Source organism: Enoplosus armatus, chromosome 21, assembly GCF_043641665.1.
Source record: "Enoplosus armatus isolate fEnoArm2 chromosome 21, fEnoArm2.hap1, whole genome shotgun sequence".
Taxonomy (NCBI): Eukaryota; Metazoa; Chordata; class Actinopteri; order Centrarchiformes; family Enoplosidae; genus Enoplosus; species Enoplosus armatus.
Window position 1 is genome coordinate 6,382,859 of NC_092200.1, and position 26,290 is coordinate 6,409,148.

The 26,290-nt window shown below is 41.1% G+C and overlaps 2 protein-coding genes across 3 annotated transcripts in view; one reads left to right on the forward strand and one right to left on the reverse strand.

Moving 5' to 3' along the window:
• Positions 1-1,238: 1,238 nt before the first annotated feature.
• Positions 1,239-13,109, reverse strand: nfx1 (nuclear transcription factor, X-box binding 1). The gene is made up of 23 exons (XM_070928104.1): positions 13,005-13,109; positions 11,270-12,175; positions 10,722-10,883; positions 10,326-10,403; positions 10,043-10,148; positions 9,579-9,650; positions 9,317-9,456; positions 9,095-9,194; positions 8,780-8,997; positions 8,006-8,103; positions 7,893-7,923; positions 7,711-7,793; positions 6,846-6,954; positions 6,500-6,619; positions 6,336-6,415; positions 6,012-6,242; positions 5,506-5,579; positions 5,321-5,422; positions 4,808-4,945; positions 4,580-4,646; positions 2,043-2,188; positions 1,832-1,936; positions 1,239-1,676 (listed from the first exon to the last, which is right to left on the reverse strand). Exons 1-23 carry the CDS (start codon positions 13,021-13,023, stop codon positions 1,601-1,603), a joined length of 3,261 nt encoding a protein of 1,086 aa, XP_070784205.1. The 5' UTR covers positions 13,024-13,109; the 3' UTR covers positions 1,239-1,600.
• Positions 13,110-15,724: 2,615 nt separating this feature from the next.
• The window catches only part of asap1b (ArfGAP with SH3 domain, ankyrin repeat and PH domain 1b), a 49,856-nt gene continuing 39,290 nt past the window's right edge, over positions 15,725-26,290 (forward strand). For both annotated transcript variants that reach the window (XM_070927749.1, XM_070927750.1), the window contains exon 1: positions 15,725-15,850. In XM_070927749.1, the coding sequence (XP_070783850.1) occupies positions 15,725-15,850 (126 nt within the window). The remainder of the gene's footprint in view (positions 15,851-26,290) is intronic.

Consider the following 26,290-nt stretch of genomic DNA (forward strand, 5'->3'; position numbering starts at 1 on the left):
GTACTGTAAATGTAAGTCAACTGATAGCCAAATTCCTTGCATTATTACCAAATTTAATGGATAAACAGCAGCCTAAGGGATTTTGCACAACCTGGCAACCTAAAATCTGTTCCTATTAATGGCTTGGAACTGATATATAAAGCATTAGTAAATTATTATCGTTAATGAAGCCATTAGTTATGACCCTTTATAAAGGATGTCTTATCAGATAGTGTTTTTAAATGTATGAAATTTGGGATTTTGGAAAACTATTACAATAAACTACAAGTCCATGTAGGACTGCTGCAGACTTTAAACAATTAAAAGAAGATATACATTATTAAGCAAGGAAATGTTATTATCCACATTTTAAAGACTGTTCTACAAAACATAAGGTATTACATGAGAACCTTACTTTCCTTCCACAACAATCTTTTAACCACATAATGAGAGCAAAATAATTTAGACTATACAGGAAATTTGTCACATCCAGGTGTACTTAAAGACATCCAGTTCATGTGCGTAATGAGGTATAAAGGAAAGAGCAGGCTCTACTTGCTTCCTTTATATGAAGTCTCTTGAAATCAGCAAAAACACACGCCCAGTGATGAAGGCAGAGCCCAAAAGGTCTGTGTGGACTGTTGCTAATGGTTCAATAAAAAGTGCTCACGTCGCCTGTGAACAAAGTGCACATCTGAAATTGTCAACTCAGTGCAGGACAGTCTGTCACGTCGGCATATTTGTGATTGAAATCAGAGTCAGCATCTAAACTCCTTTAACCTCTCCGACTGCAGCGGTCCATCAGCTCGAGAACAGGTTCAAAACTGTCGAGCTGACCGACTTCCGCCCTGTTTAAGTGTCATTGAAGGAGACATGAGGCCTTATCGGGTCCAGAAGATCTGAAACTGACCTCAAAATTCCTTAATTTATTTTTTTTAAACCAAGGAATAGTTTTCAGAAAGTGCAGCACAACATCTGGGTCATAGCCGTGTTTCAAACAAAGCTTTCTTTCCGCAGTGCAGCCCACTCGTACCCACCCACAAACTCAATCAGCAGAGGTTTACTACTGAAGCCTTGGCTCCACACCAGCAGAAAGAACAAAAGACATCCCATGGCTGAAACATTATTTCTGGCACACTGTTTAAGAATCTAAAAACCAGAGATCTCAATCTGAAGCATCTACTGTTGAGATATGAGAACTTCTTATGGAGGAGTGATTGGAAATGGAAGCTGATGCATCAAATTCACATCAACAATCCTTTAAATGAGGAAGAATTCACTTTTTATTGAGTGGAGTTCAATGTGGGACTTGTTTGCATACAAAGGAGGCAAAGGAAACAATCAGGAGCTTTTCGAAAAGATCCATCTTCAGAATCGACTGTAATATCTGAAATAAAAAGGGAACGCTTGACTCGGCGCTCAAGTGATATACCAAGTGTGGGTGTTCCCAGGCGGCAATCACATCTTGGAGATATTTCCAAACATGATTTTATTTGATTATGAAGCCAGAGGAATTCTTATTGATCTTTGATGAACACAAATGAAATCAGTTATTCTGGATTTTTGGCAGACTGATGCTTATGGAGTAGATCCTGAGGTTGCTTTTTTTGGGGGCCTCATTTTAGTCCTGGACATCAAAATAATCTATCACAGGCTCTTCCTTAACCATCTTTGACCAGGTGCTTCCACTGGCAGCCCTAGAAGGAGAATTGAGACAAAAGGTGAGTCAGAAACAAGAACAATGAGGACAAACAGTTAAGTGTCCTTAAACATGAGACATTTGGCTGTTGCAGGAATCAGGTTTGTGACCCTGTAGTTACAGAAGTCTCTTTGACCACAGAAGAAGACTTACTTGCTGCTGTGCTGTTTGACATGAGCGATGGGAGGAGGGGCCCTCACAGATGTCTCTCGCTCTATCAGTGATGTGAGCGTTGAGTTTGGACAGGCCGACTTCCCCCTGAGAATGAGCACAACACATCTTCAAATACACAATCAACACTTCCATTTGTTATGAAGGCATCCAGGCTGTGTGTATTTGCAAACATATTCATATGTCATCTTACTTTTGGGCTGTGATGACCACGTTGCGTTTGGGCTCGCTGTCGTAGCTCACGCTCTCCACGACGTAGACCTCGGCCAGCTCGTGGATGATCTTCCGGTGTTCTCTGTTCATGGGTGGGAAACAGTGGCTCCTCTTTGACTGTTTTCCCTGCAAACAGTAATACATGTCCATTCGAGATTTATTCTGAGAAGCAAATCTAATAGCAAAAATCAGCTTTGTTGGTGAACTAACAAGCCATTTTTCTATCACTCAACAACATCTAAAACTTATTCGCTAATAAATTGGGAGGTCAGGACCACTGGAACTACTAGATGCAACACAAATCTGAGGGGTCAGACTTTCTTACAAATTGCTGGTCTTTCCTTGTGAATTACAGGATCATTTTACCATTTCAACCAAGTATTCAAATTAATAAATAAATCTGATGATGAATAGTAACCCTTTTGTTGGAGTGGAAACAACAAGTATTGCTTTGTTTTAAAGGGGTCACAAGCCAGAAAGGTTGGGAACCAGTGCTCTGATCTGTTAGCAGTGTATCTCACTCTTTTGTCTCTTTCCTCCAAACTACACAAGTGCAAATGCAGGACACAAATTCATATAAATTACAAAAGTTTGTATCAATATGAACCTCTTCAATGACAGTTTGTTTGTTCCTTTCCTGTTTCAACATGACACTGTCCCCATGCACAAAGCCAAGTCCATAAAGAAATGGTTTTCCCAGTCTGGTGTGGAAGAACTTGACTGGTCCGCACAGAGCCCTGACCTCAACCCCATCTAACACCTTTGGGATAAACTGGAACATCGACTGTGAGCCGGGCCTCATCGCCCAGCATCAGTGTGTGACCTCGCTAATGCTCTTGTGGTAACAAATCCCTGCAGCCAGGTTCCAAAATATGGTCGTAAGCCTTCCCAAGAGGAGTGAAGGCTGTTATGGCAGCAGATTAATGCCTTTAAGGTTTTGATACAAGACGTTCAACAATCACATATGGGTGTAATGTGTGTGTGTCCACATACTTTTGGGCATGTAGTGTATGTGTGGCCCGGACTTTTTATAGTAGTGTACTATACATGAAGAAGATGTTGGGAAAACAAGAACTGGCATAAAACCGGTCCACATTCTCTGCCAGAAGCTAGTTAGAAAGTATTACAGCAACATTTCGATAGAGAATGGGATTTAATAACGTCGGTTTTGGGAAAGTACAAGCCCACACAAGAAGGCCAAAAGTAGAAAATTAAGTCAGTAAATGCTGCACAGTATGCAGCAAATTTAAGATGTGAGAAAATATGATGAAGGCTTTCATTAGCAAGACTTTGCCCCCATGATTCATTGCTCCAAAACGAGATTCAGCTGGTGATAACAAATCCTTTACATTTGGCAAAGAAACCAAAGCAACAGTGACCTCACTCCCGATAGCTTCAATGCATCAAACAAAACTGAAAAAGGAACATGGAGGCTATTTTTCTAACTGCCCCATGAGGTAACTACTAATTTAGTCTGGCTTAGAAACGGTTACTAAAAAGGCTTCGCTGTCCTGTCAGAAATCTAGAAGCAACCACAGCTGGTTCCATCTTGGAGGTCCACTGGAGAATTGACCCGAACTGAGAAATAGCTGAATATACAACAACTGGGTCAGACAATAACATAAAAATTATGTAAGTTATAGGTTTAGATCACAGCTAAAAGTGGGTTGTCTAATCACGTAAGTGTAGCTTTTTAGTCCCAAACAGCCCATGCAAGTTTTTAATAACAGCGGCAAACCGTGAACTTTAATGGTATAAATACTGAGTAACAATAATAGATCATAAATTAACTTTGGTCTGAATACAGAAGTCATGAAACATCAGCTATTCATGCAGAAGCTGAGGCAATTTATTGTGAAGATAGACGGTAAAGTTAAACTCTATCAATCATCTATAGAGTTGGGGTATCTTGTCATTCTGGCGAATTTACTTCCCGAACAGTGAACAACAAAAATCACTGGGATGCATCTGAACTCCATGGTGCCTATCTGGCATGCATTTAAGAGTAACCTATCACAGAAAATGATGCAGCACATCCTTTAAAACAGCTAATACGCACTGCTGCCCTCAGGTACATGGAGCTGGGTGCTGCAGCTGTACACAAATTGTACAGTTTATTACTGTATCTTTGAGCATCGTGTTGTGTTAGGAGCTCATTTTGACTTTGTGTTTTGCTTTACATGATGGTGCACCTGCTGTTACAACTCTGCCTCACAGTGTTGTATGTGAACTCACAGCCTAGGACAAAGGTATCATCACCATCCACCAGGTATTAATGTTGCATTAAGTTGAATACATGGCAGCTGACAAAAACGTTTCCATTATGTAAAGGCAAAATCAGTAAGATGCTTTAGTATTGAAGGTTATTAATGTGCTTAAACATTATGTCAGTTTTGCTTTGGTCATTGTTTCCCAGGAGCAGTGGGCTCCCGACACAGCCACCAGAGGGAGCACAACATCACACCCAAACTGTTAGGACCCCCATACTGGCACAAGGGATTCATCGATTCATCTTACCTTATTAGCAAGCTCAACGAGATTCTTGATCTCCTCCTCTACCTCTGTGACAAATTTCAGGTCTTTTCTGAAAGAGAAGAGCAATAGGGAGAGGCGTGTGGGTGAGTTGGATCATCTGTATTTGTTGGCTGTGGGAACAAACTGCACAGACAACATTAACCAACTTGTGCAATTAATAAATGGCCAATAATAAATGTGGTAAAGCAACCAGAGTTGTGAAGGACAGACCTGGCGTCCTCTTTGAGGCTGTCGCTGTATACAGAGGTCGAGCGGACGCTGAAGGGGTCAGAAGATGAGTCTATCTGCAACGCCTCCGCCAAACGTCTGTTTCTCTCCAGAGTAGCACACTCTTGGTCACATTCAAGCCTGAGAAACATGTAGGCAGATTTTCATCAAATCTTTGAGTTGGATGCCGTCTCACACCTCATTTGTTTAAACTTCTTACTTAAACTCCACTAAAATGATTCTTATGAAATGGATAGTTCTGGTCCTCAGCTCTGAGCAGCTGCTGTAATCCATTAAATGCATCCATTTGATTGATTTATTTAAATATTAATGCACAAACAAAAAGTCATCATTCATAGTGAACAGAAAATCCATTCCTATGCAGAAGAACATTTAAATAATGTTTCATTATTGATTAAAAGTAACTGCATCGTGCCTGGCCTTGCAAACGCCTCTTAGCTGTGCTAAAATCTCTGCAGGAAGGACAACAGCAAATCATTTCCTCCATTACTCCACCTGGTCTGTTTCAGCTCCTTCTTAGTGAGGAACGGGCCGATGTCCATGGAGTCACCGAGCTGCATGTCAGACAGTTTACTGGCCATGGCGATGGCTGCATACCTGCAGTACAGAGATTGAAGGACATTTCAAACCACTTCATATTCAAAATTCAAATAGCTGAGTACTGAAACAGTTTAACTGACCTCTGATATGAACTGGCTGCCTCTGTGCAGACCACCGTTTCCTTTCTGCGACCACAATCACACTGTACAGCTACCTGTGAAAAGCATGTACAATTAGACTCAGCTACTAGTATAAAACATGTGAAAGACGAGACTTCAGTCTGGTGCAAAAGACAGACAAATATGCTGCTTTTTTAAGTTTGATGCAGCTCATGTGAGGAATTCCTGCAGCTGTGAAAGGTCTCATTGTTTGTTGAGCTCTTGAGTTTGGAGAACTGCCACTGAAATGTTAAAGCAGATTTCATCAACTGTGGATAACCCAAAAGGAACAGAAAGAATATACAGCGAGACTGTTGAACATAACCTTCAATAATTAGGAGATGTGACATATTTATTGACTAAGAACATCAGAGCAATAAGTTCTTACATGAGGAGAAGCTGATGTAACAAAGACCATCTGCACAAACTTTGTAAGCCATATTTCAGCTACTGGAAATCCAGCTGCTCTTAGCGGCAGTGTGTTGTACCTTGGCAGTGCAGGTGGTGCGTGGGCAGCTGCCGCCTTTGTGACAGGGAGCGGAGCACGGGTGGCCACAGTCTGGACGAGGCAGCATGCAGGGCTGCTGGCAGACGCCTTCTGCCAAACACTCGCCCCGGTGGCAGATCCGTCTGCAGCGGTGCATTTCACATGGCAGCGTGTTATTACATGTCAGGCCACAGGAAATGTCTTGCAGATGACAAGGGATGTTGCTGCGTTGCTGTGGGACAGAAGAAAAGAGTGTTACTTTAAATCACAGAAATAAAAAAATAAAAAACAAGTTATGCATAATTGTAAGCTCAGGGGAAGTTACCTCGTGCTTTCCCATGCACCATTTCTGAGTGAGGTATGTGCAAGGTGGACACTTCTCTTCACTGTGGCAGTTGTGAAACACTAAATGAGAGATAAATGTTAGGAGGACATTCTCATTACACACAGTTTATAACTGCAGCGTGAACGTTTCCTGTTTCATCTCACCTGGGTGGTCGCACTCGTGTCGTCTTGTGCACATGTTTTTGCACTCTGGTGGCTTTGTGCCACAGGGGATGGGCGGGTACAAGACAGTGAGTCCACAGTGACACGTCAGCTCGTCGAAACCTACAAACAGAAGGAAGGAATCACCACTGAGGGTATGAACTGTGTGGCAGCATTATGCCACATTAACGCCAAACATAATACCACAAAGGAAAAAAAGACCCACAAAGATGATGTAAAAACCTCAAATTAGTTTGTTTTATGGGAGAATAACTATGTGGTACTTCTGAGACTTGGCTCATAAATACAGCCCTGTTGGACCGGAGAGAAAAATGACTGCAGGACTCACTGGACTGCCAGCAGGGCTCACAGTTTCCACGGTGACAAGGCTCCTGGCAGCGGTGGAGGCCACAGTTGAGCTTGTAGCCGCAGATCAGGGGGCACTTGTGCTCCACGTTCTGGAGGGACAGAAACCAGTGATACCACCTCCTAAAGTCTATCGTTGTCCCAATAACCTTTTATGACTATTTTGATTAATTACAAGACCTTGAATTCGATATACAAGAACTTTCAACACTTCAACAGATGTGTGCTGCCAACTGAAATCTATTCTAATCTATCTCATTTTAGTGTCACCTAGAGATGTGTATAAGTGGGAGGGGGTGGGCAAAATAATAGAAACATCTGATAGCATGTAATGTTCAACAGCACCACAAACTGCAGCCTCCAAAATTACCATAAAGTTGAATCAACACCTCTCTAAAACAGTTTCAATAAAAACTGAACATTATAATGTTCATTAAAGGAGGATTTATTTATTGTATTAGACCGCTTTAATTTGTGCCTAATAAACTGGCAACTCAGTGTACCTACATATCGCTTTACCAGTGCAGCTTTCCTGCATTTGGTACTTTTTTTCCATGACTTAGTAACAAAAGCCTTACCTACGTAGAATTCACTATCACTGATGTTATATAATTCAGACAGTCACTACCTTGCCTCTTTGCATGAAACGCACCAACAAGTTTTTGTTAGCCACATGTTCAATAGTAAAAAACCTTTTAACACTATTTTGGTGTCACAAGTCAAAATGTTGTCAACATTACAACACCAGCAATGTCTCAACTCTTTTGACACTTTTGACATGAATTGTCTATGTAGTGTTTGGGCAGTTCAAACTACACAACACTGACACGGAGTCACTGAATTCTCACCACACAACACAGCTCGCCACACTTGTGTCGGCCACAGGAGCGTTTCTTGTTGCAGCGCTTCTCACAAGTGAAGACAAGCTCCTCTGGAATAGAAAGAGTCAGACGTGAAACACCAGACAACGTAGGTAGGTAGGTGGTGATCTCACATTGTTTAATTACATCTGAATTTGCTTAAATCTCACCCTCTTTTTGGATTGTTGCACATGGGACCTCCTGAAAAACAAAAAGGTCCATTTTAACTCTTTGGCATCATAAATAAACTGTAGACAAATGCTCTGCTAGTGTTTCTGCCTACCTTAGTCTTGGAGCCACATCTGCATCTGACAGTAGAAGTCAGGGCGCAGGGCCCGCAGCTGCCCTCATGGCACAAGTTCTCACACAGATGGATGGTGTCTGAAATAACACAAGTTCATTCATTCAGTCCTGACAATGCCTGCAAGCTCAACATAATGCGCATCCTGTCTGAACACACAGAATAAAAACTGTTTCATTGTCTCAGGATTGAAAACAGATGGAAAATGGTGGAGGACAAAGAAAAGAGATGTTACATAAGACACATTTCTTAAGGAATTGCTTTAGCTTTGTTTTTTTTTTAACATTTTAAAAAGGAGTTGAGCATGGGATTACATGTTCATATAACAAGTAACAGGAATCAAGACATCCGGGAGTAATGCTGCACATCAGAAGCACATTTATTACATCATAGAGTAACAGTGAAAAAGAACAACCTGAGAATATGCAAGCAAACATAAAACCCTAAGGCTTAGCCAGGTCTTTAAATTTGAACAAATGAAGTCTGACATCATAACGTTTGATGGTTTGTCTTTGAATTGTCCATCAAACTCATTCAAGATGATCTTATCAACATGTCACTTTATCAAACGAAGAACTAATAAGAACTTTTGAGGAAAGCTTCACTTCCTACCCTTAACCTATTACGAGAAATTATTTGAGCTTCAGCGGGTTGTCAGAATGAGTGTGAGAGTCTGTGCATGTCGACAAGCCATTTTTTGAAAAACACAAACCTGTACTTTTTCTATCTAAGAGACACTTTGTCCCTCTTCCTTACCGCTGGAGCCACAAGCCAGGGGTTTGTTGCAGGTCTTTCCACAGGAGGGGATGGGATCAGAGCAGCTTCGTCGTTCAGAGTAGCCCAGTTCCAGGAGTTTGGTCAGCGGAGTTTGGCTGCAGGGACATGTCTTCACCAGGCTTGGGGAGCGTGGGCACGGTTGGCATGGGCCACGGTGGCACACCTGCTGGCACCGGTGAGCTTCACAGTTTAACATCCTGAATGGAGGAAAGTGAGTGTCAGGCAGCGGTAGGAGCTTTATTATTATGAATTAATGGATGATGGTTTTCATTAGTGCTGCGCAGTCAGACTTACTTCCCACATATTTTTTGACAGGAGAAATGCCCTGAACCATCAAATCCTTCTTTATCTGTGCCACACAGGACTTTACGAGTGGTAACGCTACAGTAGCACACTAAAGAAAATAAAAACAGAAAAAAACTATAATCACTTGATTCTAAGACCAAGTTGCCAAGAAAAGACAAATTTATATCTGTCAGAACATTATATGGAGCTATGTTGGAAAATGAGACTTACTCTGTTGAACTTGCAGCTGGCAGGGTTGACATGAGCCACTGTGGCACACCTGGGTGCAGGTGTGCTCAGCACAGTTGAGTAAGGCACCACACACCTTATCGCACTGGAGAACTGTTCCCTGGCCACAGCGCATTGGTTGACTGCAAAGATATGTTTCTATCAATTTTATGGCGTTAAAACCCCAGATAAAGATCTCCACATAAATACACAAAGATGTATACAGAAGACACACAGAGAGAGATGTACACAAAATGTAGAGTACCTGGTCTTCCCACAGATACAGGATTTTGTCACAAAGGCAGGACATTGCGGACAAGGTCCAGGGTGACATAAGCTGAAGAGAGACACAGAAAGTATTATTTAACACACGCTTCTGGAGAATTTTGGATTGATGACATTTAAAGACACAGTAATATTTATATATATATTTTGCAAACAGTACATGCAACATCTGTACTACATTGTAATTATTGCAAGTTTTTTTTAATCGAAAACATTGTATATTTGTTGCATAATTGGCGAACTTCTGTTGATTCCCACCTACAATACAATCACAGATTTTTAACAATGTCTCACTTCTCCTCACTCATCTAATGATCATCAGCAACTTCACAGCTTAGGACTGATTTGTTAAAAAAAAACTGGACTGGCAAAATTGTGTTACATCCAGGCCCAACACGTTGTTTCCCTGAAGAAAGACACAATCAAAACACTGTTACAGCTCACATGTTACAGGGGTGGTTGCAGTCCACTCCGCTCCTTTTCTTCCCACACATGTCACCACAGCTGTGAGGAATCTCACTGCGCTGCCATTCTGGGTTTGTCACTTTGCCTGCCAATCAAATGTGGAACCAAAAAAAAGTGCAATGACCTCGTTTCACCCACTTTTTGTGACAGATTTAATGCGCTATAGGAATTGTAACCAGACCAAATTATACAATAAATAATCTAACCTGACAACAAATAGATTACTATTTATAATATGCATTTCATTGAAACACTCACTCACCACAGAAGCAGGTGTAGGAGGTCGGCTGTTTCAGTGCAACATTCTGGCAGGCCGGACAACGCCAACCTTCAGTGGAATCTGAAAAAACAATTTGTTTTAGTATAAATCTTTTTTTTTTTATATATAAAGAGAACAGCAGATATTCCCAGTGGCCTCAAACTGCAATGTAACACATTAAACTGTTGATGCAGCAGGAAATGCAAAGCCTGAGAGCTGTGTTTTGTTTTTTTGTTAATGGGGCCACAGTGACACAGTGAGGTATTGTCCATCTAGTATTATGCTGAGGTCCTGTTGTTTTGTGGCTTCACAGGGAGAGCCATACTGAGTGGACAGTGGGACAGTGCTGTTTAAACTGCTCTGGACAGCAAACATCCAGATGTAGTTTCAGGGTTGTACCATCTGCCTGAGAGGCCGGGGATCGAGCCCATTTCTTGATGCAGTTCAGGTGGAAGACGTGGAAGCAGCTCTGGCAGTTCCACACTGGGGCCATGTGCCGGATGACGTCACAGCAAACCATGCACTCATACTTCTCCTCGGACAGCTGTTCAATTAGACACCCTGTGGAGGGAAGAGGTCAAAATAATTCAGACAAATATCCCACAATTAACTACTTTAACCTAAAGAAGCCTTAGGAATAATGATGTCAAACCCACAAAATATTATCAAAATGTTTCTTAAGATACCAAATATAGGCTTAAGTCAATATCAGGAAGTGGTTAAGTGGTTAATTATACAAGGTGTCATGTATGTAACGCCTCCAGATAAACAAAACATTTGGATCGTGAGCAAGTTAGGTAGATATAAACACATGTCAAATGATAAGAAATACAGTGGCTGGTAGATTTATACTGACATCCTGTAATATTAAAAATGAAGTGAAATCATGAAAGTGTCTTCTATCACTGACTCTTTCTATGTTGGTGAACAGGGAATTACAGTCTAACCTGTCTGCGTCTCCTTGCTCTCTGGCATCTTGTCCCAGTTCCTCTGGCCTGGCCTGTGGTTTTGATGATGTGTTCTCCTCCCCCCTCTGGCCTGAAGGGGCGTGTGTCGTCCTGAGCCTTGTCCAGCTTTATAGGCTGGATCCTGAGATGATCTTCCATGGCCAAAATCATCTTGGACACTGCCCCCCCTCACTGAGCCCATTTCCTCTTGAGATGGTGGTTTGGGCGGTTTGATTGGTCCTTGCCGTCGCTTTGCCTCAGTATGTTTCCTCTGATGATCATCAGGTTGAAAGTTTGGACCTGCCCTGCTCCTCTGAGTTCTTTCCCTTTTGTCTGAAGGTGGGTTTTCTCCTTTAGTGTCTTTTGACCTCTGGCCCCCTACTGTAGAGTTGTTCTCCTTTAAGTGAGTACCCTTTTCACTTTGTGGTCCTCTCCTCTGCTCCTGGCTAAACTTCCTGGATTTTTTATCCCAGGCATCCTGGTCTTCATTGGTTCGTTCCAAATTCCTGCCTGTCTCCTCTCTTCGCCAGCTGGGTCCATCAGGTCCATCCATGGGATGTGCCCCTGAGTGACCGCCCCCGACACCTCCAGGTCTTTGCCACCAGGAGCTGGAGCCACCAAAATTCCCATTTACACTTCTATTCCCTTCTCTCCTGCCTCTACCTCTGCCTCGCCTTCTGGCTCCATCCTCTCCTTGGTAGGGAGGATGCTGATGCAATGCATAATTTGAATTATCATGGCTAAATGGAGGGTTGAAGTCCTGATGAAAGTGTCCATATTGTTGAGAAGGATCATAACTGTTACTACTCAGGTTTCTGTCATTGTTGTGTCTGGGTCGACCTCTTCTGGATTTGTGTTGGTGCGGTTTTTGACGTGACGCCTCATCTGGATTGAGGTCAGGTGGGTCTGCAAGCAGAAAAAGTGACTGATGCTGTGTGTGTAATACAATTACAGTAAATATGTTTAATAGGAGGAATAACAAAAATCACACAGTAATTTCAAATACTGTCTGTGATATGTCAAATACCATAACCAATCAAAAGCTACCAGAGCCCACAATAATGTCTTAAAATTTACATAATCTAGTATGACCTAAACTGAAAACAACAAAACATTTGGATCTACATATTAATCTATTCATTCAGCATTTTTCTGTCGATGGACTTGGCCTTTAAAAATAACTCGGCCCACAGATATAATATTGCTATTACGAAACTAGTTAGCTAACAACACAATTTAGATGATTAATAATCAATACATACATTTCATATGTATTATCTATTAGACGCACACACTGGTGCTACTATGAGCTAACAGGCTAGTTACATGTTCATTAGCTCCTGCTACTGTATCTCAGATCAGATTTAGTATTGGCTATCAAAGTTCACTGTCACATGATGTCACGTCAGCCACGAATAGCCTGATCACACTGAGATGCAATGCTAACGTTAGCAACCCTTAGCACGCTAAACGTGTACTAAGCTATATCTTGAATGAAAAATTAGCTCGCTACTGTTAGCTGAAAGTTCATGTTAGCTAACGTTAGCTATAAAACAACACCAGCTAACCCTAACAGTTACCACGTAAAGAGAATGTGTAAAACGTTAGCAAGCAAGTTTAAGTGGGCAGCCTAACGTTACAGACACATTCAGTTCAATTTTGATAGTAAGAACTTGATTTTGTACAGGCACACGCTCACTGTGTGGTTAAATTATTAAGACAGCGTGTCAGCTACCTGAGGAGCCCTCAGCCATTCAGTTTGAACTCTTGTTGCTTCTTGCTTCTCCCACGCCAAGTTTGAGGACAACAGTCTGTTTTGTGAGAGATGACAAGCGTATCCAGATACTCAGCGACAATATCCACTCTTTTCCACTTGTGTTCTGGTTGTCAAAACTGAGACGAACTCCCTCAAAACCGGCAGCAATCTCCTCCTTCAACTCACCTTATCAACACTAGCTTAAGGCTAACACAAGCTATGTTATGCTAGCGAGAATCGGAAGCGGAACTTCCGTTCGGTATTTTTAAAATAAAACGCAAATGTCCACAGAAATTTAACCTAGCAGGAAATACGTTTGCCCTACAGAACCCCCATCTGATAACACTACATATATCTTGGACCATAAAGGGGCCAAACTAGCAGGTATAATAAATATTAGTTAGTTATTAATTATTGGCTAAGGACAGCCCATTCAAGGATCCCTGAGGATAAAAAGACACTTTACAGAAATTTACATTATACAACGAGCACAAGGTGGCGCTCCATGTTTGAATTAGTAGCCCATAGCAGGGAATACAGGGGTTTTTCTGATTCAGAATGGGAGAAAAACATTTGATTGAATACCTGTGCAACGTGGTTTTGCATATGTTTATGCACTAAAACTGAATTTCTAACACAAGGTCCTGCCCCATCTGAACAACTTTAGCTGGTTAGGAGAAGGTCTGGGTTGAATTAATTGTGTAGGTATTGTGACAGACAGCTTTGAATTTGGTTTAAAAAAGGAAGTACTTTGTGGCAATCTGTTGGTTGTATTATACATATACATATTGTATCACATGTGTATTACATATCTTTGATGTGTGGCTGTCTGGCTGCAAACTAGATTCCCTCTGGGAGAATACATTTTTAAATGTATTGACCTGAATTTATTCGAGAGTTCGATTAGCTTAACCATACATATATGACATCTATTTATTAACACTCACTCAATTCACAGAAAACCCAGTGTAAAGGTCACCATTTTCCCCCAAGTGACAGTCAACTGGACTAAACTGAAATTAACTCATCTGACAGTAGGGGACACTAGTGCAAACTTACCGCAACCAACTGTTCTGTTTTATCAGCCCATGTCTGCATGTTAGCCTAGGAAAATTAATGTAATTGCCGGTAACATCACCGTGGTGATTTTGCATAGCAGTTACTAACTTTGGACCAAACTCAAAACGAGGCCGTTTGAACACTACCCAAAAATTTTATATAAAATGAGAACCTACGAAATAATGTGGTGCAATTATTTTTAAGGTAGCTATTCTCAAAGTTTTGTGTCATTACGTTAAAAAGTAGAAGGCCTAACGGACGATTTTCAACCGTTAGCATTGGAGATTAAAAGAAGCTTTACGTTGAATTGTGTTGCTTTTAAAGGCAGCTAGGTCCAACTGACAATATTTAGGTGGGCTCGTATTCTTCTAATGCTACTCAGGGCTGTAAATGTCCTGCTTATTGTCGCTTCAAGTCAAACAAACGAAACATTAATGTTTTTGTGTCTAAATGGTTGTTTTCTGTTCCTGGCCTACAGTCACAGATTCCAGATCACGCATGCGCAAAGTGGCTCCTCAGCCCCGTCAACCAGGCGAGGTGGGTGGGAGGGAGTTGCGTCAAGTTGACACCAATGGGAACAAAATACCGGATAACGGATAATTTTGTTTTCAAAATAAAATAGTAAAAGTCTCTCGATGAGAGCCTTCTGCTTTTTGTCGCAAAAACAAGTGTAACGCAACTATTCGTGTACATTATGACAACAATTTGATTTTATATCACCAGAAACTATATTTAGATGCTTACATCTTGAGCAATACTAACAAAATATAGCAAAAGGTAGCAGCTATTTTTTCCAGAAAGTATCAACATAATAAACACATTTTGAAGACGTATGCGTTAATTGTCCTACCATATGTGACAAGGGCATTCAAATAACAGCTATTTTTTTCCTTTACTACCTCGAATTTCTTGAAACAATCATTCAAACATTAATTTTGGTATTTACAAAAAAAAAGTCACCCGGGGTTTTATTTTGATAACAGTGACCGGAAATCACGTCTTTCCTTCCAACTAGCTTGACACTGGCTCAGAGAAGCTTGAGCGCGGCCGAGCAGGAGAGAGTGGCAGTGAATGTGTCTGCGGCAGCGTTTAGCATTAAAAACACAAACTACGGCTGACGAAGAGAGGACCAAACCCGCTGCAGTTGGAGACGACCTCGGCAGACTATGGACTATGATAAATTTTAAACATAGGCTGGTAACGGTGGGCTGTTTTGACGACAAGCGGCTTATTGAACATCTGTAGAGCATAATGAGGGCATCCGCTATTCTTTACGGTGGTTTTTCCTCCGAGGTTTAGTTAGACGCAGAGTGACACTATTTATAAATGCGTCGCTTTTAGACATCCTCTCAAGGAATAGACACACCGAGGGGACACAGCCTGTAGAAATTTAGTTAATTCCCTCCTCCCATGGCCCCTGGGGAACAGTGAAGTCATTTGAGAAGTCACCGGAGAAGAAGACACGTCTTAATCATCTCGATAGTTTTACACAGTTTTGCGTGGAAAATCGGCTTTCCCTTCCATCCGCTCGCGGTCGCACCAGACTCCCCCTGCTTTCTCTCTATTTTTGAATCTTACATGGTTTTGTCTTTCTGAGCATTCATCGCCAACCCTCCTGTGGGCATTTTCCCCGTTAAAGGATGCCGGATCAAATATCGGTGTCCGAGTTTCTCTCGGAGACAACAGAGGATTACAATTCCCCGACCACATCCAGCTTCACCACCCGACTGCAGAGCTGCAGGAACACAGTGAATGTGCTGGAGGAGGTAAGGCCACGGTGTCAGCCTGCCTGCAAGCTGCACGCATGATGGATGGATGGATGATTGATGATGCCTAATTAAACAGCACAACCAAAGAGATTACATTATCATATTTAAAACATTCTTTAATGAAAATACAACAGGTTTTAATGGTGGAATGCAGTTTACATACGGCCAACGCTACACACAATCAACCCTAAATTCAACTGGTGATATTTGACTGCATTTCAAAATCCCATAAGAGGCGCAGATTCATTATTATGCTGCACATCCGCCCCCTCAGGAAAGAAAATAATTGCACCTGTTGAGCTGCAGTTGCTGTGAAAGTGCATTTTTTTTATGTGGTACACTCATTCTAGTTCACTACTATTTCCCCACACATACAGATAGTTGATGCAGAGCTTGCTTGTGGAGGTGAACTTTCATCTTGTGTGTTTGTGAATCTTGTGCTTCTTTCTTGCCAGATATGTAGAGTAATAATAGAGGGGGTGGATGGCTTTGGTGGAAGAGTGTAGGGAATAGGAGGATGTGCACTCAGGCCTGCAGCTCTCTGTGTTCACTATTACATAACTCACAGCTTCAGAGCATGCTGCCAGGCCGTTGCAGTGTGTGTGTGAGAGTGAGAGACACTGGCACTGAGATCTGGATTTAACTTTCTGGATTATAGAGATCTCCCACACTCACATAGGCCAGATTGCATTTAAAAACGCTAGATTTCTTCTCAAAAGTGAAATACTGCGCAGAAACACTCTCAAAGCCACACTTCATGATGCTGTGTCACCTATGATCATGTAGTAGGAGTGTAATCAGGCCAGGCAGGTGGGTTGCTATGTGTATATGTGTGTGTGCCTCCCACCTCCCCACCCCCACCGTCACCCTCCATTGGCATCCTTCCTGCTGTGAGTGAATGGAGCATCAAACCAGGGGAGCGCACACCTTCGCTGTTGTCCGTTAATGCCCAGAGGTGACCTCATTTCCTACTTTAAAACACATTTTGCTGCAGACGTGAATGACTTCACTCACAGTATTTAGAGTAATCATGTAAAGCAGAAACACTGAACATGATACCCAGCTTTTCATTTATGCTGCTTTAAAGTGACTAAATGGGGTTTATTTGTAATTGAATAACGTAATGTAAACATTAAGATGAGCAGGACAGTAACCAGAGATGCTTTGTTTAAAGGAAAAAACACAGGCCCCTCTTCAATAGCTACTACAGCACGCGGCCTGTTATCCGTCACTTCTAACTTCAGTCCTTTACAAGCGTATAATAACACAATAATAGAAAATCTACCAAAACAGAACCGGGGCCGTGTTTATTCTCAACCCTTAAGCACACTGTGTGTCTGCTGACTGTAACAAGGAAAAGGCTCTCGCATCATGAATCACCTCTCTGGCTCTGTGCCTCTGAACCCAGAGAGAGAGAGAGAGAGACTGCAGCAGCACAAACGAAAAACATCTGTTAGAAAGGGCCGCCATGTGCGCTGGGCTTCAGTAGCCGCTCTGGAATTTTTTTTGCAGAGATCACATGACAAGGAAGACCATTATTCTGGTACCAACGAGCAAGCAACATGCTCTTCAGCGTTTAAACAAAGGCACGATGCCCCTGATCCATTACAGGGAGGATAGTCGGCGTCAAACTGGGATCCACCCGTCAGACGCAGGCTGTGGCAAACACACAAGCAGCAGACAGCCAGCCTTAAGCCATGAATACTGTTAGATTAGTGTCTGTTTTATACAATCTGTTTGATCCCTGCGTAGACATGTAAGGACTCACTTGCATCATACACCCAACAGAGCTGCTGCAGTGAAGGAAAACTGCCTTCGGCGTCACTTTGCCTGAAGAGAAGTTTGTTTAAAATGTCCCGGGTTTCTGCTGAGCTCCGGGTTCCTGTCCTCAAACTTAAAGCAGTCATCCCTTTTTTTTTTCTCCAAGTCATTTCCTCGGTATGTTGACAAGGTAAATTATGCAAAGGTACGACTTGAATATTTCATGCTGTAACCTGAGGGGGTGAGTTGACCCACACGAGGGTAGTTATTCTCTGAGTCATCTGGAGGTGCAAAGAAAGGGAGTTGTCGCAGGATCATATCGTCTTAATTCAGCACCACACTATCAATTATTGATCAGAGCATAATGACACGAAAGTATTCATGACTCCTGAGCCTCCACCCTGTAACTTTTCTCCCCCTGTGGTGGCAGCAGAGCACACAAAGATGTTTACTGTTTACTCTTGGATCAGTGCGGCAATATGGGAAACAATGAGCAGTGAGATGGAGAGATAAAGTCTTAAAAATAATCGTTCCGGCTTGCTGTCTTGACTGCTTGAGACACAGGAGATGGGGCATTGTGTTTGTGTGTGTGTGTGGGTGGCAGACGGAAGCTGGTTGGTATGTCTGGGTTTTATTTTGGGGTCATATTTGGTGCTAAGCAGTCATTGTTGCGGTGTTTTTTTCCCCGCTGCATTTCCCAGAAAGCAATGTTGGATTTTCTGTTGGTGAAGTTGGAGGGACTGTAGGTGGTAATTATCTTTTGTTCATCCAGATTCCAGAGATTCTAGCTGCAACTAACTAGGATTTTCATTATTGATTATTGTCAAAAATAACGGTAAATGCCCTCCCATATTCCGGGAACACAAAGTCTTAGAATTGGTTATCTAAGGATATGAATCAATGAATGGTGTTTTTGATCTGCTAGAGTTGGAGCATAAGGTTGACATTGCCGGGCAGTTGGTCGGACCGTCAAACAGCTTGGGAGCGAAATATCTAACAGTTACTAACCATATTGCCACATAATTTTGTTTATTCTAATTTCTCATAACCCAGTTGGCAGATTTGCATATTTTGGTTATCAAGCTGAAAACCCTTTTTGGTTTTTATGACCCTCTGACCTTTTCTTGAGTGCCACCCTCAGGACAAAGGTACATTTTTTTAGCACTGCAATAATGATAAAACCTCAAAAACAGGAAGATGTATTTGTTTTAGTGTGCAGTTTGTGACATCCAAGACTTTTGAGGTTGATTTGTGTCTTGAACATTGTGCCACAAGCATGATGCATCTGTTTTTATTGTCTCTGGTTACCTGGAAAACCGTCTCTAACAATTAACCTCCCAAAAAAGCCAAAATTCTGACTGAATCATTTTCTGTTAAAAAATCGACATATTATTTTATTATTATATAGAGTATATTGTATTTAGTAGTGGAGATTGCTGATAACGATAACTACCGCTTTCTTCTATTAATTCTAGAAATACACCCATATGGTAGTTGGTAGCGGTAGTTGAATTTCTGTGAACTGATACAACTGCCTCAGCTACTCAATCAATTAGAGCTGCAACGATTGGTCATATAATTGATTAGTCAATAGACAGGAGATTAATAGGCAACTATCTTCACAATCAATTAATTATTTAAGTCATTATTTTAGCAAAACTAATAACATTCTCTGGTTACAGATTCTTCAACATGAGGATCTGTTGCTTTTCTCTGTTTTATATCACTGTAAACTGAATATTTTGGGGGTTTGGACATTTGAAGTCTCAACTTGGACTTTCAGAAACTGATGGACATTTTTCAGTATTTTCTGACCCAGACTTAGTGATCTAACCAAGAAAACAATCAGCAGATTAATTGATAATGAAATAATAGTTGCAGATCTACAATAAATGTATGATTAAGTCTTTAAAAACACAAAGTTGTCTAAAGATAACCTCGTCTGAAAGCCTTAATCAGATTCTCTCCTGCTCTGCACAGGCTCAAACTAAAATGTGCCATATATCAGCGCCAGTCGATGAGGCATTGACAGACAGAAATCCAAACTGTAGCCTATAACATTACATACAACTCATCAGTACCCGGATCTTTCCTCCCAAAGAAGAGCAAACACAATAACTCAGAGAAAAGCAAATCTGACATTTGCTTGTATGAAAATGTCAGAGTTTATTTCTCTCCTGCTTTCTCAGATTGTCTCTGATATAAGTTAAAATTAGCAGCAGGCACTTGTTATTGCCCCGTGGGGCATGTATTGTCTTCCTCTCTGCCCCACAGATGGTACTTTGCGTCATTGGGTTTGCTTTCCTAAACCACAGAGAGCCACAGCAGCGATACAAGGGAAACCCTCACTGCATTGGCATTCCTTTGAGCATGCCTCTCGCACCACATCACATGGGCTGGAGCAGAAAAATGTTGACTTTTCACAGTCATTCTATTCAAGCATGGCTGGGCTTGACCTAATAGGCAGAGGCCCTTTATATTTTTGACTTTTATATAACATCCTTTTCAGTCACAGCATTTTAAGCTTGAGACACTTTAGAGAGTTCAATGCTGTCCTGTATTTTAACAAAAAAAGCTGAATGAGGAGTTTTATTCCAAACCACTGCGTATTTATACTGGAATGAAAGTCATTGCCTGAAGTCATCATAGAGTAATTGTAAGATTGCAAAAGTGAAATAAAAAGTCCCATAACTGTTGCCAGGAAAGGACTTAACATTCCTACCATTCTTTTAAAAGCCATAGAGTTCATTTATGTCAATTTATACAAGTTAGTGTCCCGACAATAAATTTCTCATTTTGGAAGAAACTCCTCTTGGAGTTGCTCTGTGGAGATTGTGGCCACTAGTGAAGCTGTAGAGCAAGATAACGATGGGATACACATTTGTGTAACACGCGGAAATGCATATGTGGTGGTACTGCGTTTTCAGATTAGTCGATTAATCATCTCGTCTGTAAAATATCAGAGGGATAGTGAAACATCCCATCCATCACAGTTTCCCAGAACCCAAGATGACAACAATCCAAAATGCGAACGATTATTTGACAATCAAAATAATGTGATGAAGTCGATTGACTAATTGCTCTAAAATACTCCATTAGGGATCATGCTGTTTCTTTTTTTATCCAGCCCTCAATAGATGAAACTATGTCTGATAGTCTTATAATTAAAGTTATCAAACAGTGGAAGTTAGAGAATGTTGCATACTGCAAAAATGTGGGTATATTATCTAAATTACGTTTGTGTTCATGATTCACAAAAGCATTGTTGTTTCTTTCTGGGTTCAAAATGAGGGTGTATAGTAAAACATACACTATTTGTTAATTATCATAGCTTCAAGTTGTTTATCTGAAAAGCGCCTGAGGCCGTATCCTAGATGACGCGCTGTCATGTGAGACTTCGACCTCGTCACATGTAACATCCAGTCAACCCACAGAGAGCCAGTTGTAACAATGTCTACACAGATAACAGATAATCTTTTGTTTTTTTCCTGCACATATTTGGTCATTTAGCCTTAGAGGTTCTTGATCTGGAAGCTACTTGAAAGTCATATTAAACCACAGTTTCATTCTCATTTTATTTGTCACAGCTTATGTGTTTCGCCTGTTGGGGAATATATTCTGTCACATACTTAATTAACACTGAATACATTTGTGTGTGCCATGTGGCTGTCTGTTAGTGGAGTGTTGAGTACTTTTAGAAGATTAAAATCACTTTTTAATCGTTATATTCTGCTGTATTGTTGGTTAAAATTTGAATTATTAATACAATAAATAGATACATTGGATCATGGATTATTCTGACCCTAATTTAACCCTAACCCTTTTTTTTCTCCATCTCTTGCTTGATTTGGCTCCATATTTTGGACTGCTTTTAGACCCCCCCACCCCACCAGAAATGAGGCAAAAACTATGAATAATTCAAAAGGACGAGACGGGTTTTTATCATACTTGGCTTTACATAACAAAACTGAGTGCTGGCTATTTAAGGCTCCATTCTGCAACATTTGCATCTGAGGAGCACAGCTGTGTCAGATTCAATTATTAATGAACTTATGGCTTTTTATTCATCATTTGTCCCTCGTGTCACCAAACCCAGTGAATCATATGGTGTGAGAGAATGGGAGCATTTTTGGTCCCTTGGCACCGTTACTCACATGACATGTTGTTCCAGTTAAACTAAACTGTAAAAAAAAAAAAAGCAGTTAAAGTGGTCATTTTTGATATTCTCAAACTTAGTTTTGACATTTTGAGTGCTGACTGAGTGATGTTAAAAGAAAACATAGTGAGATAACAGTGACACCAGTGCTATGATGTTTATGAGCCTTTTGACCCCCTTTTCCACCTGTCAGCATTGAAGTAGTAAAACTGACACGTTTTTGTATGGAAATGTTTCAGATTGTTGCTTTAAGTTCAGACTCAAGCACATCAGTTTAAAATGCGTACTGTAGTCAGGAGGGCTGAAAAACTCACAACTTCAGTTGTTCCTCAAATTGAATTCTTTGCCTCGAAGCGTTCATGTCATCAATGGAGCTACTATGCAGGGGTCAAGTGACGCTTATTGACCACACAAGTTGAAAGTAGTGGAAAGAGCAAAGGCAATAGCAGAAACCATATATATATATATATATATATATATATACATACTCCATTATATATATAAACTCCACTGCTGTGTTTTGGTCATTTCTGTGCTAGGGTTAGCTGCGAATGCAATAGTGCAGACTATTGGCTATATTTAGCTACGACGAGCCCTGCTATCGTAGCTACTGTACCACATAGCCTAATGCTTCATTCACGCCATGTTTTCTAAATGTAAACTGTAAAATCTATCGTTATTCTGACTTCACTCATTATTTCAAAATGGTTGCCCCCATTACTAGCCGTGTAGTCACATGACATGAATGTAAATTCAGCCTAAATTAGCTGTCTATATTGTGTGACACATTGGTAGCGGTTTGCTAACAAGTGAGACCAGATGCAAACAAACAGTTTAGCTCCTTTTTTTCATGAGCTGAATTGATTGTTTTAGTGTTAATGTAGGATTTTATTTAGATGTGACAAGTCAGTGCCAGTGATGGTGGCTTTGCTGCCATTTTAGCACCATTTTGACATTTTTGTATTTACTTTCACCAAGTGCCACATCATTTCACATCATCATAAAATAAGTCCAGGAATGCACTGAATGACACAATGATGCATTAAATAAAAGAGCATTCAAGGGGGGGTAATGCGTCTTTAAGTCTCCCTCTACAGATACTAATAAACCTCATAGCCATTTTTTGATTTGTTCTGTCTCCCACAGCAGGAGGTGCGACTCTGTTGTGTTGCTTGTTTGTCGGCTTGTTTGCCGTCTGTGCCTGAAATCTGATAATCGGTCTGTGGACCACAGCTGTTGGCCTACCTTCCTGCCACAGCTGCACTGCCTATATCATCAAGGGCTATTAGCCGGCAGCAGATTAGCCCCCCGACCAGACTCTGCCCTGGCACTCTGATCCCCCTACTCTTCCCCAGATTTAGGCGAGGAAGAGTGGGTCAGTATTCACATCTGTCTGCAGCCTTCCTCACACGGTTGATGGTGTTAAAGTCCCCCTCCATTGACAGCCATTTTAATCTCTGATGGAGAAATTCAGTGCAGCTACCCAGTGTGATGCATTTACATTACACTTTTGGAAGATATGTCTTATACAAATACGTCATGACAGACTTTGGGCCACAACTGTAGATTATTTTCATAATCAAGTATTCTGCTGATTATTTTCTTCTTCTTTCTTCTTTTTTACCCTTTTTAGCTTGTGTTCCACAGATCCTCTTCATCGTCCTGTACATCTTTTGTGTGTCTTTGTTTTTCCTCTTCTATGATTTATATCTGCGCAGTGGTAACATAGTTGTCCTCAAGGACTGCCCTGCAGAACCAGGAGATCGTGTTGTCCTGTGACTGCTGTCTGTCTTGTTGTGGCCTGAGGAATAAACAGTACATCTCTGTCTGTGAGCTTTGATGGTGTTTGGCCCTGGGCCGTGTCTGTGTGTCTTTGTGTGTGTGTGTGTGTACTGCAGCTAAACAACTGATAAAGCTTTTCAATGTTGAATTTGAATGCTACCTTTCCCAGAACAGCCAAGTGCCCGCTGAGGTCATTCAAGCCTAGAAGAAAGGCATTGACAGTCCTTCAACACAAGTTGTTTACATCTTTTCCTAATGCTATTTAGTGTCAGTGAAAAGCATTACATCACTTCCTTTGCTCCACACCATGACAGCAGCCATCAGAGCTCCTGTCAGTTCTCTCTGGACGTTGGTAAATGGGGATATCCAAGTGGAAATGTGCATTAACAAGGGAAGCTTTTGTTGGACGTCGCAGTAAAGGCTTATATTCTGTTCCTTTGTATGTCCAGTTGCTCAGATATCTGAACATCCAAGTGGTCTGTGGGAGTGGATACACCTGTGGTTTTGGAATAGCTGGTCTCACCCAGCAGAGTCCCATAAAGTGTGAAATCCGAGACTCATCTGCAGATAAACTTCAAGGAATGCTGTAAAGCGCTCTGCAGAGCCTGCGCCTGTGACTTTGGCCAAGGACTCATGACCGAGTGGCTTGCAACAACGCTAGAAAAATAATGTTACTTCTGATTGTGCACGTTTATCAAGGGAGCACATTCTTTGGCGACATGCTCTGAAGATTTACAACGCGGGCGGCTGGTTGGTAGGAAGCCGAGCTGGCAGGTTTATCAGCTGATCAGTGATAAGTGAAAGATTAGAGCTTAAAGTAGTTTATCTTAGCTGTTCTTTGATCGACCTACACGCTGCTGGTTTGTTACACAACACAAGTCTTGGTCTTTTGCCAGCTCTTCTAGGATAGTATTTCTACTTTACTGTGTTATAAAGGATCAAAACTCCCAAAGTATTTAATGTTTTCTCTCATTTTTTGATCTGTGTTGAAACAGCTTAACCACATGTTTGTCACTGACGAACAGCATGACAACACTTAAACAAAACCCACACCACAAGGTCCCCTCAGTAGTTTAAGGCTGCAAACAATTATTATTTTCATTATTGATTAATCCCTCCCTTATTTTCTCAATTAATTGTTTGGTTCAAAAAGTGTCATATAGTAAAAATAGTCAAAATCTGTTCAGTTTTGTCCGACCAACAATCCCAAAGATATTTAGTTTGATATCATAGAAGACTAAGAAAACCATCAAATATTCACACCTGAGCAACTGGAACCAGTTGATTTTCTACCTTTTAGCTTAAAAAATTCACAACAATCGCTTGATTATCAAAATTGTTGCTGATTAAATTTCTGTCGCTCAACCAATCACACAATCCTCTTCCGCAGTTGGAGTTAAGCAGTTGTCATGGAAATATAAATGTTTAAAATGAGTGTTGCCAGTGTAGACAAGAAGTTACAAAAGAACTCAAAAAGTCTGCTGAGGAAGATCATGTGATACGATCGAAAGTTGCAGAACTACTAAGTGTCAAGAATGAACTTTCAGTCTGACCCGAGACCAGCGATGTTTTGTGAGTCTTAAAAACACATGCGACTTGGTTTTCTTATCTTAAGTACTATCATTGATTGGTTTGTTCAGTTGAAGTACTTTCACATTTTTTATGGTTTGTGGGTGAAACAAATGTTGTGGCAGGAAGACACCACTTCAGCCAGGATGTGGTCATGTTGCGACAAACATTTGTCATTAAAAACATCTAAAAACAATTGCAGACGGAAAGTTAACTAGCATTCATTTGAACATATTGAACATATATATATATATATATATATATATATATATATATATATTCCTAAGTTCATGCTATTCAATTGTGAGAATTTGATGCACTTTTTTTCTCATGTCACAGTAAACTGAATATCTTTGGGTTTTGGACAGTTGATAGGACAAAACAAGTGAGTTGAAGACAGCACTTTGGACATTTTTCTGTCATTTTATTTATTAATGAATGATCATTTAATAATGATAATTCAAATAATTGTTAGTTGCAGCCCTGTTTGTTGTTAATCGGCATTTCAAGGAGTAAATGATTAATCAAAACCATAATCAATAGAACAATTTGTTGTAGTATGTTGCTGCCCTGAATAGAAAGTGATTTTGTCAGGTTTGAGGTCCATATTTGTCAGGAAACAAACGGATTTTGCTCTGCTGTTTGTTTTCTCACTGAAGCTGTAGAAAGAGGATGCTAGCTGTCATTTTTTAACCATCAGCTGCAAATTCCTCCCACTATTCTCCTGTTGACGGCTGTTAATAGCAGCGCCTCTGAATAATCTAACAGCTGCTTCACATGAATAATGACTTCCTGACTGGTAAACACAATACAGATAAAGGTATTCTGCCTGCTTGATGTTAGGTGAGTCTAATGCAGCAGTGTGTGGGTGTGATTGTGGAAACAGTCACATTGCTCGAAACAAGTGGTGGGCTGAGTGAGAGCGAGCATCGCAGAGGGAAGCCGCCAAATGATGTGTGAATGTAACACTGCTGCTCGCATGGCTTGACTTTTCGCTGGCCGACGCGCATGCGTGTCACTTACTGCTCTTACTCTTTGGAGATCTGCAGCAAAGTGCAGCTCAGCAAGTTGGCTTTATCCACCGTGTGGCCTCCAAACCCACCACAGAAAGCACACAGCTGAGCGGCTCTTTTCCCTATCTCTGAGCAGTGCTAATAGCAGTAATACAT

Excerpts from the sequence above, each read along its gene's own strand:
- nfx1 (XM_070928104.1), bottom strand. Across the intron at positions 6,416-6,499 it reads ACACGAGTGCGACCACCCAG|TGTTTCACAACTGCCACAGT; the intron begins GTGAGATGAAAC and ends TCTCTCATTTAG. Across the intron at positions 4,946-5,320 it reads AAGGAGCTGAAACAGACCAG|GCTTGAATGTGACCAAGAGT; the intron begins GTGGAGTAATGG and ends CATGTTTCTCAG.